Source organism: Balaenoptera acutorostrata, chromosome 15, assembly GCF_949987535.1.
Source record: "Balaenoptera acutorostrata chromosome 15, mBalAcu1.1, whole genome shotgun sequence".
Lineage (NCBI taxonomy): Eukaryota > Metazoa > Chordata > Mammalia > Artiodactyla > Balaenopteridae > Balaenoptera > Balaenoptera acutorostrata.
In genome coordinates, this window is record NC_080078.1 from 65,988,453 (window position 1) to 66,002,984 (window position 14,532).

A 14,532-nucleotide genomic window follows, 5' to 3' on the forward strand; every position below is an offset into this window, starting at 1 on the left:
AAAAAGGAAAGAACACTTCCCAGCTCATTCTATGAGCCAACATTACCCTGGTGTCAAAACCAAAGTCATCAGAAGAAAACAAAACTACAAAACCATAGCCTTCATAAGCATAGATCCAAAACTCCTTAACAAAATACTAACATCAATATTTTAAAAGGAGATCATATCATGATCAACTGGGATTTATCCCAGGAATGCCAAGTTGATTCAACATTCACAAATCAATAAGTGTAATTCACCATATCAGCAGTCTAAAAAAGAAGCATGTTTAACTTTTTAACACCTGAGGTTCTGGGAACTATTTGACACAGAACACATTTTGGGAAGCACTGGTTTGTACCATCACCAAACTAATGATATCCTAATGATATCGTTATCCTAATGCTTTGGGCTTGACAGGCCTATTCCTATCCTTGAAACAGAGAGTTTAGGACATGTATAAGCTTTTGTTTCAGTCAACAAATAATTTATTGAGCACCTAACTCAGTGCCTAAAACTGATTTGGACACTAGGAATACAGCAGTAAACAAAGCAGTTAAAAACTCTTTTCATGGAACTTAAGGCCTAGTTCAACTATCAATACATTTATAATTTTAAGTAAAATTCCTAATGGTCTATGTCTTGATTTTTTTTTTTAACTCGGCAGTTTCCTTCTGATTCTCATATATAGTCTTCTGGTTCATAATCAATCACTCTGCCTAAGGAAAGGAACACTTGCCTCCAAGGCCCAAATCGTTCCATGAGAAAGAGGTTTTTCCCCACAACATGTTCATGAAGCAAGCATTCATTACAAAATAATGAAGACCTCACCAGATTGGCCAGTGTATTTATACAGTGCTCATACTGCAGCAATCAGGAGCATTTTATAGTTCCTCACTTTTCCTGCAGCGAGGCCAAACCTTTATACCTGGGTGAGCCATTTTCCTGGGCAAATCTCTAAAGCAAGTCCCTTAAGACCATCACACAGGGACTGGAAATAACAACTCGGGGAAAGAACCTCTTCAAGATTCATGCATTAATATAAGTTAAAGAAGTAGGTGGACTAAATTTCCATCCAGTCAATACAAATTGTTCTGGTCCTCAGATGACTTCATTCTAACTTTGGAAGACTTCATCAGTCTACTTGACTAAAACACAAGCACCTAAAACAGGTTTAGGAAATGAAAATCAGCTCTCCCACTAACTGATGCATTTTGTACCATCCTACAAGATAAAAAACAAATCTAGTAAAAGGCTTACACTAAAACAGCTGTGTGAGAGTTGGAAGGGGCTTTGAAGTCATTTGAACTTTCTATTCTGTACTGGAATTCCTTCTACAGCATTCTTGATTCACGGTCAACTATCTGGGCCCCTGTTCAAACAAGTCCAATGACCTTGTGAGGCTACCTATCCCACTGGAGGACAATTCTTGATAAAGTTTTGTTATATTGAACATGAATCTGCTTCATGTAACATTCATTAAACATAATCTGCACACTGGAATACCTCAGATTAAGTCTCCATTTTTTTTACATTTGCCCCTCAAACACCTGAGAAGAACAATTATGTCTTCTCTTTTCCAGGCAAAGTATCCCTATTTCCTTCAACCACTCTGCATTCAACAGTTTCTGAAGCCTTCACAAGGCTCACTGCCCACTTCTGAATGCATTCCAGTTTGTCAGTGTCCTTCAGAACAGGAATAACTTTTTGGCTTAATGCTAATCTGAAAAGTGCTTATTCAATGACATGTGGCTCAATCTGTTAAATGTTATCCTTATCTGATATTGCTCCATAAAGATAATGAAAAAGAATGGTTATTTCAGGATAATCAAATAGGTAAGGGAAAGCCACATTTAAATTCCTAAATATGGATCTAGAAGAAAAATGGAACTACACATGAAAACATTACATAAAAAGATGGAGGAAAGCTGGCTGATACTGCTGAGGCAGCGAGACAAGCAGACATTTTACTCCCTAATGAAAGACATGAGAAAACACAAAATTCAAAGATTCTTGCCAGTGCAACCCAATACACGTGTCTGCCATAGATTTCTGAGTCAACATTTGCTGAAAAGGGCTCTCAATCTTTCAATATGGAAAATTATACCTATATCTTCCCACCCAAAATATACTAGAATGTCATACTTTGATGTTTTGATATTACAAATTTAAAAAATGAAGGTTACAGGAAGTAGACACTGCCACATCACAAAAGAGTTTTTAAATGCAAATATTAGGGACTTAGTTGAGGTCACAAGGGAACCAAGAAAAATCAGAGACTAACTTAAACTAAAACAGTGAAGAAATTTTCCTGATGATTTAGTAATCCTCCAAATGGTAGCCAACTTTCCCTCTGGAATCATAAAAATACGGACAAGACAAAAGCATATGGAAGCAACCAAGTGGAACTCAACCATCAAGAAATGAATAAAACAGTAAATTTTTTCTCTTTTCTTTCTTTCTGCTCTCATTTCCCTTTTCTTTTAGTTTCTTACTTTCAAACAAAACACACATTTTAAGTTTTTAAATCCAAATGTATTATCGCAAATATTTTTTTTAATAAAGGAAAAGATCCTGGTTAATAATATTACCAAATATACCAGTGATTATCATTTGTCAAAGAATTATGATGTAAAAAAAGATAACTTTAATGAGCATAACTAATATTTCATTAATGATTAAGAAGACACTTCATAACCTTAGGGTCTCAAGGACATCATTATAACCTAGTAATGTGTGTGCTATCTTCTATACTTTTCAAAGCCCCTTACAAACAAAATGCTTGTGGAATCACCGTTCAATTTATGTAAAACGGAGATTATAGAGAGAAGCCTATATTTGCTACAGTGAGAATTGTTAGGAAGAGAGCCAGATATTATAAGAAGAAACTAAAAGTCCACAATAAAATTGAAATTCTAATTTTACTCCAATTTGTTAAAATGGTGTAACTGGAATAATTTAGTCATTTTGGGCAAAGTTATGATGTTTTCTAGAAAAGTCTTCCCTACTGATTTGTGTTGGTTTGCTTTAATATATAACTTATGACTGATTAGGCTTATCCAACATTCTAGCAACCTTGAAAAGTATTAAAAGGTACTTTTGCCATAACTGTAGAGAGAAACCGTAGTACTAGGAGATAACTGGGCTGAGAAAAACCCAAATACGTGTGTTTTATTATTTTAATTGGTTAGAGGCATTGCTATAAAAGTCCAGGGGCAGTAGCACCTGATGTAGAGAGGACATTCATTCATTTATAGCAAGTACCATAAAACAGATAACATGCTAGGCCAAGACTAGGAATGATTAGGAATGACACAGTTAGCAAACAGCCCTCATAATATGAATTACAATAAATCATAGAATTGATTAATTTTAAAAATGCTTATTAGTAAAATTTTAAAGAAAGTCACTACAATGATCTAGGGAAAATCACTTATGAATCACAGAGAGTGTTTCCTTAAGAGCAGTGCCCATCAGAACATTTGGCCCATCTAACTTCTTAGAACTCATCTATATGGCATATCATGTAGCAAAGACCTGGAAAGACCAGTGTTATTGGATTGCCTGCTACTGAGATACTTCTAAGGAATCAGGTTAAGGGAGTAGAGGGAGTATTTCAGCCCCACATGCTGTATAGACCTGACTTGGAACGGGGGGCAAGGGGACAACAACATATTTTGAAGCTCTCAAAATAATGTAAGCATTTCACAAAAAGCAAAGCAGAAGCTTTAAAAAAATCTTCTGTGAAGAGCAGAAAGCACAAAGCTCAAGAAGAAAAATGAAAAAAACTTAAAAGACTTTACCCATTTACTGTATTTCAAAGGTCCTGTGAATCCCATGGCTTCTATTATCTTTGTGAAGGCACCAACCTTCTCCTCAACAGGCTGTGGGGAATCCTTGGTAGAAGAAAGCTACTCAAAAAGAAGGAAACCAAAATTAGTTGCAAAAAAGTTTTTTTAAAAGAATGTTTTTATTTCTCACTAGGGTCTAAGGGCATTTTTTATTGCTTAGATTTTTTTTTTTTTACCTAGAATTTTTAATTCTCATTTTTCTGGGTACCTTATCACTCAGTACAAACACATCTGGAACCCTAATAGGTGTCCTCTAAATTCCAGAGCAGACATACCCACCTCACTGACCATATGTCTATGAACCCCTGTCTAGGAAATGATAGATTTGGGGTATCAGAATAAAAGCTCTATGGAAAAGAGTACTTTAAAAAAGAAATCTTGACCCCCACCTCCCAAAGAACAATTCTGAGAAACATGTTCTATGTTTATTGACATTATGGGAAAAGGAAAGAAAAATACTGTCTGAAAGCAGTCAGAAGTCATTCAAAGTCATAATCAATCAAAGCATGCACTGAATAAATGTTTTTAAACTCTTGTATTTTTTATTAATGACTATAGGAGATATAAGTTTTGTAGTTTGCAAATAAATTCAAAGGAAAACCTATTCTAATGCTAAGCCTCTCTAAATGAAGGCAGGCTATATATCCAATAAGAAATTCTCTGTAAGTTAAATATTACTTTATTTTTAACATATAAAGAAATCTACGGCACTTTTTCCCTAAAGTGTTTTCCAAGCAAGAGAGTACAATGGAAGAAATATAGGACATGGGATCAGACACCTTAGGTTCCAATATTCAGTTGGTCTGTCTCTTCCCATCCTTGTGACCTTGGGCAAGTCACTTTACTTCCCTGACCCTCACCTTCTGCATTTGATAAAATTTCTTGCCTCATCCAGCTAACAATTTTGCTGAATTTCAAGTAAGAACACTTGTGTGAAAGCACGCTATAGACATAGAAAGAACTTGTAAGTCTCACCTTATTTGTGGTATGATACTTCCTACTTAGCTGAATGTCTACTATTGATCCACCACATGCTAGGGCCTGGCTCATCTGGGGCCACTGGGGGATTTAAAAAAAAAAAAACAGAGGTAAGCAACACTGAGCATTCACTTAGAGAGTTAATGTGATCAGAGTTGCTTCAAAGTAAAAAATACAGAATCTTTCTAGCCTTGCTTAACTCAATTCCTAATGTTGTCTACTACATGCTCAATAAACATCTGTTAAATATCTGAATAAGTAAAAGAACGTAAAGTACCTTTCACAAAATAGGTACTCAATAAACAGTAGAAGCTTTCATCATCACCATCGTTATCAACATCATTGTTGTTCAGATCAGAACTGTCTTCCTCCAATGCTCACACTGCATTTGAAAGCACTTTGGCAATATAATAGCCATTAGTTAAAATTACATGCCAGGCACTATGTATTTGCCTTACATATATTACCTTCTGTAATCCTCACCACAATCCTACCAGGTTGGTATTATTATAATCAAGACGAGTAAACATAGTTTTGAAAGTAAATTCCTAAGGAAAAAAACAATATGCAAGAGATCCTCATTGTAGCATTGTTCACAAGAGTGAAAACTGGGGAATAAGCCCAATAAGAAAGGAGGTGGTTAATTAAATTAAGGTACAGTCACTCAATGGGAAATCAGATAATCAGATTTTTAATAGGCTTTATTTTTAAAAGCAGTTTTAGGTTCACACCAAAATTGAGCAGAAAGTACAGACTGCTCCCATATACCCTCTCCCACACATCCACAACATCCTCCACTATCAACATCCCCCAACAGAGTGGTACATTTGTTACAATGGATGAACCTACACTGACACATTATCACCTAAAGTCCACAGTTTACATCAGAGATTATTATTTTTAGCAACATGAAAACACACTTATAATATGTACAAAATTACAGGTAAACACATGAATGCATAAGGGCAAGTCTAAAAAGGAACACACAGAAATGAAAGAGTTATTTTGCTATGCTGGTAGAATTATGGAAGAGTTTAAGAATCTAGTTTCCAAACTCTCAGTAATGTTATATTTCCTTTACAATATAAAGGGGTGGGGAAGGAGCAGCAGGAGGGTTCAATTCTGGCTTATTCCAAGAGATGGGACACATGAAATGAAAATGATTTTTTCTTTAATCCTAATGAAGGAAAAAAATAGAATTTCTAAATGTGGAGAGTTACTATTTACTTTTCTTTCCAAACAAGGATATTAAAAGATTAGTCAGGATTCTTCTGGTCAGTCCCAAGAACACTTATGCTTTAATTCACAGGTATCAAGCAGGCTTTGTAACACAGAGACTAAACACAGAACACCTCCCATTACATCACATATATCAGTGTAATGGTCCACTAGAACATGAAGCACTTAAACAGGCTGAAAGAACACAACTAACAGCAGTTTCAACAAGCTGTGCTTTGGGGCGAGGTGTATGTCATGATCTTTTTCTTCCCCTATAGCTCCAGGAGTAACCAATGGATTCCTTCTGTGACTGTCTCACCAACTGCTGTCCTATCATTATTTATGGGTAACATTGAACACAATAGTGAACTACCAAAGTACCTAGGTATCTAGCACCAAGGACAACATCTAGTTTCCCCATACCTAAACATATCTATAAATACACACATTTACTTTTTTGTATTACCCATTCTTGCCCTTGCCCCCCCAAAAGATTCCCTTGACCTTTAAAAACATGAATTTTTCCTCTGTTTAAACCAAAAAGATATCAAGTAACTTTCTGTAAAAGAGAAAAAATACCCCAAAATACTCAAATGTCACTTTTTCAAAGAGGCCTTTTCTGACCACTTTATCTAAAATAGTTTCTTATCATCCCATTATTCTCTATCATAGCAGTACCCTGTTCACTTTACTCATAGTACTCATTACAATGTACAATTATATATTTATTACACACACTTATTTTCTATCACCACCACCAAAAATATCCATGAGGGTAGGAACTAGGTGTAGTACCAGAATCAAGTACAGTGTATTATACACAGGAAACCCTCAAACATTTGTTGAATGAACAAACCCAAACACCTGTATGGTTATTTCTTATTATATCCTTCTTGTTCTTATCCACACACATGCCACGCATACATGTTTCATTTATCGAACCTTTATTAAATACCCACAATATGCCAGCCCTTGTGCCAGTTTTTACTATCCTATGGAGCTCATAATGTTGTGGAGAAGAGAAAGAAAACTCACTACACAAGAAAGAGAACCGAATATTTTAAAATGTTTAAAGACCACCCACCAAACACACACACACACACACACACACACACACACACACACACACACACACACAGCGCTAGAAAGGATACAGAGCAACTAGAACTCTCATACTCTGCTGATGGGAGTGTAAAATGGTACAATCACTTTGGAAAATTATTTGGCTGTATCTATGAAGCTGAATGTATACACATTCTGTAAGATTCAACCATTTCATTCCTAAATATATATCCCAACAGAAATGTGTACATATGTTCACAAAAAACATGTACAAGAATGTTCATAAAAGCACTATCAATAAAAGCCCAACTGGAAGCAATCTAAATATCCATCAATAAATATATGTCATATAGAGTGAAGTAGGTCATAAAGAGAAAAACAAATATCATATATTAACACATATATGTGGAATCTAGAAAAATGGTATAGATGATCTTATTTGCAAAACAGAAATAGAGACAGACATAGAGAACAAAAGTATGGACACCAAGGGGTGGGGGATGAATTGGGAGATTGAGATTGATATATATACACTACTGATACGATGTATAAAATAGATAACTAATGAGAACCTACTGTATAGCCAGGGAACTCTACTCAGTGCTCTGTGGTGACCTAAATAGGAAGGAAGTCCAAAAAAGAGGGGATATATGTATATGTATAGCTGATTCACTTTGCCATACAGTAGAAACTAACACAACATTGTAAAGCAACTATACTCCAATAAAAGTTAAATAAATAACTTTTATTAAAATAAATTTAAATAAATAAATGGATGAATGAATTGGGGTATAGTCATATAATAAAATACTATACAACAATGAGAATGAATAAACTATTACTACAAAGAGTAACAGGTGAATTTCTAAAACAAAATTGAATGAAAGCAGACAAACACAAGAGAATACATGCTGTATGTTTAAAAGGCAAAACTACTCTTTGATGTTCGAAGTGAAGACTGTGGTTTTAACCTTGGTTAGGGATAGTGACTAAAAGGGGATCAAGGAGCTTCTGGGGTTCTATTTCTTGTTCTGGGTGCTGGTTATGTTCACTTTGGGATAATTCATTGAGCTGTACACTTAACGACATATCTTTTTTATATTTTTATTATACTTCAATAAACAACAGAAATTTAGTGAGAAAAGATCTGGAGTCATCAGAAAAAAGATCACGGATAAGTCTTAAGAAGTGGGCGGGAGGGGGGAGGAATAGATTGAGAGGTTGGGATTGACATATACACACTGCTGTATTTAAAACAGATAACCAACAAGGACCTACTATATAGCACAGGGGTACTCTGCTTAATATTTTGTAATAACCTGAATGGGAAAAGAACTTGAAAAAGAACAGATACATGTATATGTATAACTGAATCACTTTGCTACATACCTGAAACTAACATAACATTGTTAACCAACTATACTCCAATAAAATTTTTTTTTAATTTTAAATTCATATGTCCATTAACCCAGCAACCGTACTCACTCCTAGATACTCAGTCTTACATGTATAATCATACATATGTGAAAAGTGCATTGTTTACAACAGCAAATTATTAGAAACCACTTAAATGTTCATTTATTGAGAACTGTTTCAATATGTATGATGTGTCCATGCAATGGAATATGATGTAGCATTTCTTAAATGAGTTTTAGATGTACAGATATGAAACTACCTCAAGTTACATTTGTTAAGTGAATAAATGATGTATAGTATGTAATCTGCATTTATGTATGAAATTATAAATTTATCTTTGTTGTTTAAAAAAAAAAGAATGGAAACAAACAAAGGGCTTCCCTGGTGGCGCAGTGGTTGAGAGTCTGCCTGCCAATGCAGGGGACACGGGTTCGAGCCCTGGACCGGGAAGATCCCACATGCCGCGGAGCAACTGGGCCCGTGAGCCACACCTACTGAGCCTGTGCGTCTGGAGCCTGTGCTCCGCAACGGGAGAGGCCGCGACAGTGAGAGGCCTGCGCACCGCGATGAAGAGTGGCCCCCGCTTGCCACAACTAGAGAAAGCCCTCGCACAGAAACGAAGACCCAACACAGCCAAAAATAAATAAATTAAAAAAAAAAAAGAAACAAACAAAAACAAAAAACAATAAAAAATCGAAAATAAAAGCAAAATTTATTTAATTATGTTCTAACTAATACATAGCACTATAAAATTGCACATAGTTGACTGACTGGTTTATTCATTCTATCAAGCCACAGATATTTATTAAATGCCTACTGTATGTCAAAGCCCTGTTCTAACAGCTTGGAACACTAGAGTGAATGTCTTACAGAAAGTCTTTTAGAAAGTTGTCTTTCAACTTGTATAGTTTCATAAATACTATATAATGATGATAATGAAGATGAGTACTGACCATTTAAATACTGTGTACTTCTTTCTTTTTTTTTAAATTAATTTTTATTGGTATATAGTTGCTTTACAATGTCGTGTTAGTTTCTGCTGTATGGCAAAGTGAATCAGCTATACATATACATATATCCCCTCATTTTGGGATCTCCTTCCCATTTAGGTCACCACAGAGCACTCACTGAGTAGAGTTCCCTGAGCTATACAGTAGGTTCTCATTAGTTATCTATTTTATACATAGTATCAATAGTGTATATATGTCAGTCCCAATCTCCCAATTCACCCCACCCCCCTTCCCACATGGTGTCCATACGTTTGTTCTCTACGTCTGTGTCTCTATTTGTTTTGCAAATAAGATCATCTACACCATTTTTCTAGATTCCACATACATGCATTAATATATGATATTTGCTTTTCTCTTTCTTACTTCACTCTGTATGACAGTCTCTAGGTTCATCCACGTCTCTACAAAAGACCCAAATTCGTTCCTTTTTATGGCTAATATGCCATTGCATATATATACCACATCTTCTTTATCCATTCCTCTGTTGATGGACATTTAGGTTGCTTCCATGTCCTGGCTATTGTAATAGTGCTGCAATGAACATTGGGGTACATGTGTCTTTTTGAATTATGGTTTTCTCTGGGTATATGCCCAGTAATGGGATTGCTGGGTCATACAGTAGTTCTATTTTTTAGTTTTTTAAGGAACCTCCATACTGTTCTCCATAGTGGCTGTATCAATTTACATTCCCACCAACAGTACAAGAAGGGTCCCCTGGGCTTCCCTGGTGGCGCAGTGGTTAAGAATCCACCTGCCAATGCAGGTGACACGGGTTCGAGCCCTGGTCCGGGAAGATCCCGAATGCCACGGAACAACTAAGCCCGTGTGCCACAACTAGTGAGCCTGCACTCTAGAGTCCACAAGCCACAACCACTGAGCCCACATGCCACAACTACTGAAGTCTGTGCTCCTAGAGCCCATGCTCCGCAACAAGAGAAGCCACTGCAATGAGAAGCCCGCGTGCCGCAACGAAGAGTAGCCCCCGCTCGCCACAACTAGCGAAAAGCCCGTGCGCAGCAACGAGGACCCAACACAGACAAAAATAAATAAATATATATATTTTTAAAAAAGACATATTAAGATTTTGCTTCTATTTTTTGCTTCCTAAAAGGTTCTAAAAATGAAAAGATCTCCCTGATAGAGAGAGGGAGACAGAGAGAGAGAAAGAAAGAGAGAGAGAAAGAAAGAAAGAAAGAAAGGGAAAGGAAAAGAGAAAGAGAAAGGAAAGGAAAGGAAAAAGGAGGGCAGGACTCAAGCAATTCTTGAACACTATATGTATCTGGTCCTTTTAGCAAAGCTATAAGCTCCACCAGGAGACAGTCTATCTTATACTTCTTTTATTTTCTGTCCCATTGCTCAACACCATTCTGGGCATGGAGTAGGCACTCAATAAAAACTAGGTGGGGTTTTTTTTTTTTTTCCAAATAGAAGGACAATCTGGTGAAGGTCCAGTAAAGAACCACAGGAATGATCAAAGAGATGAATAAAAGGTCCTAGTGGAAAGGTTAAAATAAATTGAAGCTGTTTAGCTTGGAGAAAAAGCAACTGAAGAACTAAGGAGTAACTTAGAATAACAACACTTGAGCTGGAAGGAATCTCAGAGATCTTCTAAGTCCAACCTTTTCCTTTCACAGATGAGGAAACTAAGACACAGGGAGAGGTTGCAACTTGCTTAAGGTAGTTTTAGGATTAAAAAAAAAATTTTTTTTTAAAGTTTCAATTTACAAGGTGAGGAGAAAATTTACCCAAGTAGCATGAACACAAATAGCAACAAAAATAGCAGTTACAAGTTACTGAAGATCTCCCATATGCCCAGCACCTGTACGCTTGCTGTTTTACTTATGTTATCTCACAACAACCTTGAAAAGTTGATACTATTTTTTCCCATTTTAGAAATAAGAACACTAAGGCTCAAAGAAGTAAAGTTCATTAAGGGGTCAAACATATATTCAGAGCTATCTTCTTTCCCCTATATCTAACTGATTTCAAAAACCTGTGTAGAGTTTTCAACAACACTGGCTCATGTACACTTAGCACCCAGATCTTAATTTCTAAATATTCCAAATATCATTCTCCAATAAAAGGAACCAGGGCTCCCGGGGGGGAACTGTTAACTCTAGGGCTAGAGCAAAGAAAATACAACATGAACCTGAAACATCTTGTGGTGCCAAGAAACAAGGAAGTGTTCAAAAAATGAAGGCACGTGGAAAGGAACTTGAAGGAGTTCTCAACAGCCAAACATGGAACAATTTGATCAACAAAATAATGAGAATAATGCATTATAACTCACAGAATAAATATCCATTAGCTCATACTGATACAAACAAAATAATTGAATAAATAAACAAATGGAGAGGAAGTGACAGGTCTTCCTTACAGTAGAATTCCAATCAAGAAATGTAGTACGCAATGATGGAATTAGAAAATGACCATCAAGCAAACACCATAGTAATGACTGTTGCAGTCAAGAACCATAAATAGAATTACCACGTGATACCACAATCCCACTTCTGCGTATATGTCCAAAAAAATTCAAAGCAGGATCTTGGAGAGATGCTTGCACACTTATGTTCATTGCAGCATTATTCACAATAGCCAAGATATGGCAGTAACCCAAATGCCCACTGACAGAAGAATGGATAAAGAAACTGTGGCATATATATAGATATAGATATACAGATATAGATATAGATAGACAGATAGAAAAATGGAATATTATACAGCCTTAAAAAAGAAAGAAATCCTGCTCCCACCCCTCACCCCTGGGTGCCCACGGACCCAACAATAAACCCTTATAAGACATTTTACACAAACATTTACAAGTTGTTGTAATAAATTATTCAGCTTAGGCTGCTTCATCTTTTGTAGTTCTTGGACTTTTTCTTAATCCATTAAAATGAACATCATTGATTGATCCTTTCAGTCACCATCTTCTAAGATCTTGGAAGTTTTGGAACATTTTTATATTTATGCAAAAAAAGGAACGAAATAGTTGAAATAAAAGTTTTTATCAAAACTCCACCTCCTGGGGCTTCCCTAGTGGCACAGTGGTTAAGAATCCGCCTGCCAATGCAGGGGACACGGGTTCGATCCCTGGTCCAGAAAGATCCCACATGCTGCGGAGCAACTAAACCTGTGAGCCACAACTACTGAGCCTGGGCTCTAGAGCCTGAGAGCCACAACTACTGAGCCCACATGCCACAACTACTGAAGCCCATGCCTAGATCCCGTGCTCCACAAGAGAAGCCACCACAATGAGAAGCCCGTGCACCACAAAGACCCAATGCAGCCAAAAAAACAAAAAAAAACCCCACAACATTGTAAATCAACTATATTTCAATAAAAATTATTTTTAAAACTTCAAAAAAAGAAGTATGATGAGAAACAGGATATTTGCATAATCTCAAAGTATCTTCTCACAAGACACCTACTAATTACAAAGGGGAAAATAGTACTTTATAGTAGAGGAAGCTGACAGACACCAATCTAATAACCAAGTCATCAAAGTTAACATCACCAGTAATAACTGGCATCATGTATCCCCTGATATGACCCACTGAGAAGGAAACAATATCACTTTTGCCAAAAATGCATAGCCTCAATCTATTTTTAACAAAATATTAGACGAACCCCAATTGAGAGACCAAAAAAAGGACATTAATGGGGAAAAAAAGTAAAATTGGAATAAGGTGTATAGATTAGTTAATAGTATCACATCAATGTTCACTTCCTGGTTTCAATAATTGCACTATGGTCATATAAGATGCTAACATTAGAGGAAGCTAGATGAAGGGTATAAGGGAACACTACCATTTTTATAACTTTTCTGTAAGTTTAAATTATTTCAAAAGTTAAAAAAAACTTTTTAAGTAGACTCATCAAAGTATGACAGAACTTCAAGAGGTTATCTAGAAAAGACAGATTAGAATCCAATGTCCCTAGCCTTTTGAAAATGATAATAGGATTATAGCATTGGACATTACCTTAGAGATCATCTGATACTACCACTCATCCAATGGCGGATACTTTTATGTCAAGCCTCTAACATAGCCTTCCAATCATTGCTTGAATACTTCCAGTAAAAGTAAATTTACTTTGTCAAAATACAGCCAACACATCCCATTACACCACAATCCTAGTTAATACAAAGTTCTTCCTCATTCTAAGCCAAATCTGCCTCCCTGTCAGATATGTACCTAAGGATGTCATTCTGAGGCAGAGTTTTCCAATCAGGAGAACTCAAAGATGGGAAGATGTACCAGTGAGGTAACGTCAGTATGACAAAATATCCAGTTTACTTACAATGGCTAAAATTACATCTTATCAGCATGAGATAAACAATTTTAAGTTATTTACATGGATGCTTTGCTATAATGCCGTCCCAGAGCCTAATATAGTACCTGGTATATATTAGGTACCCAAGAAACGTTTATTGATTCAAAGAATACGGCACAAGTCAGAGATTGATATAATGAGTTCCTCCTTCCACCATGTCTGCACACATTATTTACAAATGATTTAGAACTATAGGATAAATTCTACTAAAATTTTCCAGTGCACAAAAATAAAAATAAAAATAGAACCTAGCCCAACTCTGAAAAGAAATAGCTACATAACTACCCAAAGTAGATGCCTCTTCTGCACAAGTATATTCTTCATTCATTCAACATACATTTAGTGCCTTCTCTGTGCCAGACTTAGTGAGAAGCCCAGGAAATACAGGTAAAAATAAGACATGTCCTCAGAAGGGCAAGGCTTACACACTAGCTGGAGGGAATTACTCTATATTTTAAGTATTTTAATATATTTATTTATTTAAATTATGTAATATATAATTATATACATCAAAAATAATTTTTCATTGCATTAAATATGAAAAAGAAAGTGAATGGCTACAAAAGGAATTTATATAAATTGGTAATGAAAATAAATTCCCAGTAGATAAACAGAGAAATGATGTAAGTATGTAATTTTTACAAACCAGAATATAACTGATAAACAGAAAAATGCTTAACCCT

At 35.8% G+C, this 14,532-nt stretch overlaps 1 protein-coding gene across 2 annotated transcripts in view; it reads right to left on the reverse strand.

Moving 5' to 3' along the window:
* LOC103020194 (ubiquinol-cytochrome-c reductase complex assembly factor 1) overlaps positions 1-14,532 on the reverse strand; it is a 96,916-nt gene that overhangs the window by 64,994 nt on the left and 17,390 nt on the right. The window contains exons 3-4 of one of the 2 annotated variants that reach the window (XM_007193227.3): positions 4,806-4,889; positions 3,783-3,890 (exon numbers count right to left, since the gene is read on the reverse strand). In XM_007193227.3, the coding sequence (XP_007193289.1) occupies positions 3,783-3,890; positions 4,806-4,889 (192 nt within the window). The remainder of the gene's footprint in view (positions 1-3,782; positions 3,891-4,805; positions 4,890-14,532) is intronic. The other variant, XM_007193228.2, reaches the window with a different exon arrangement.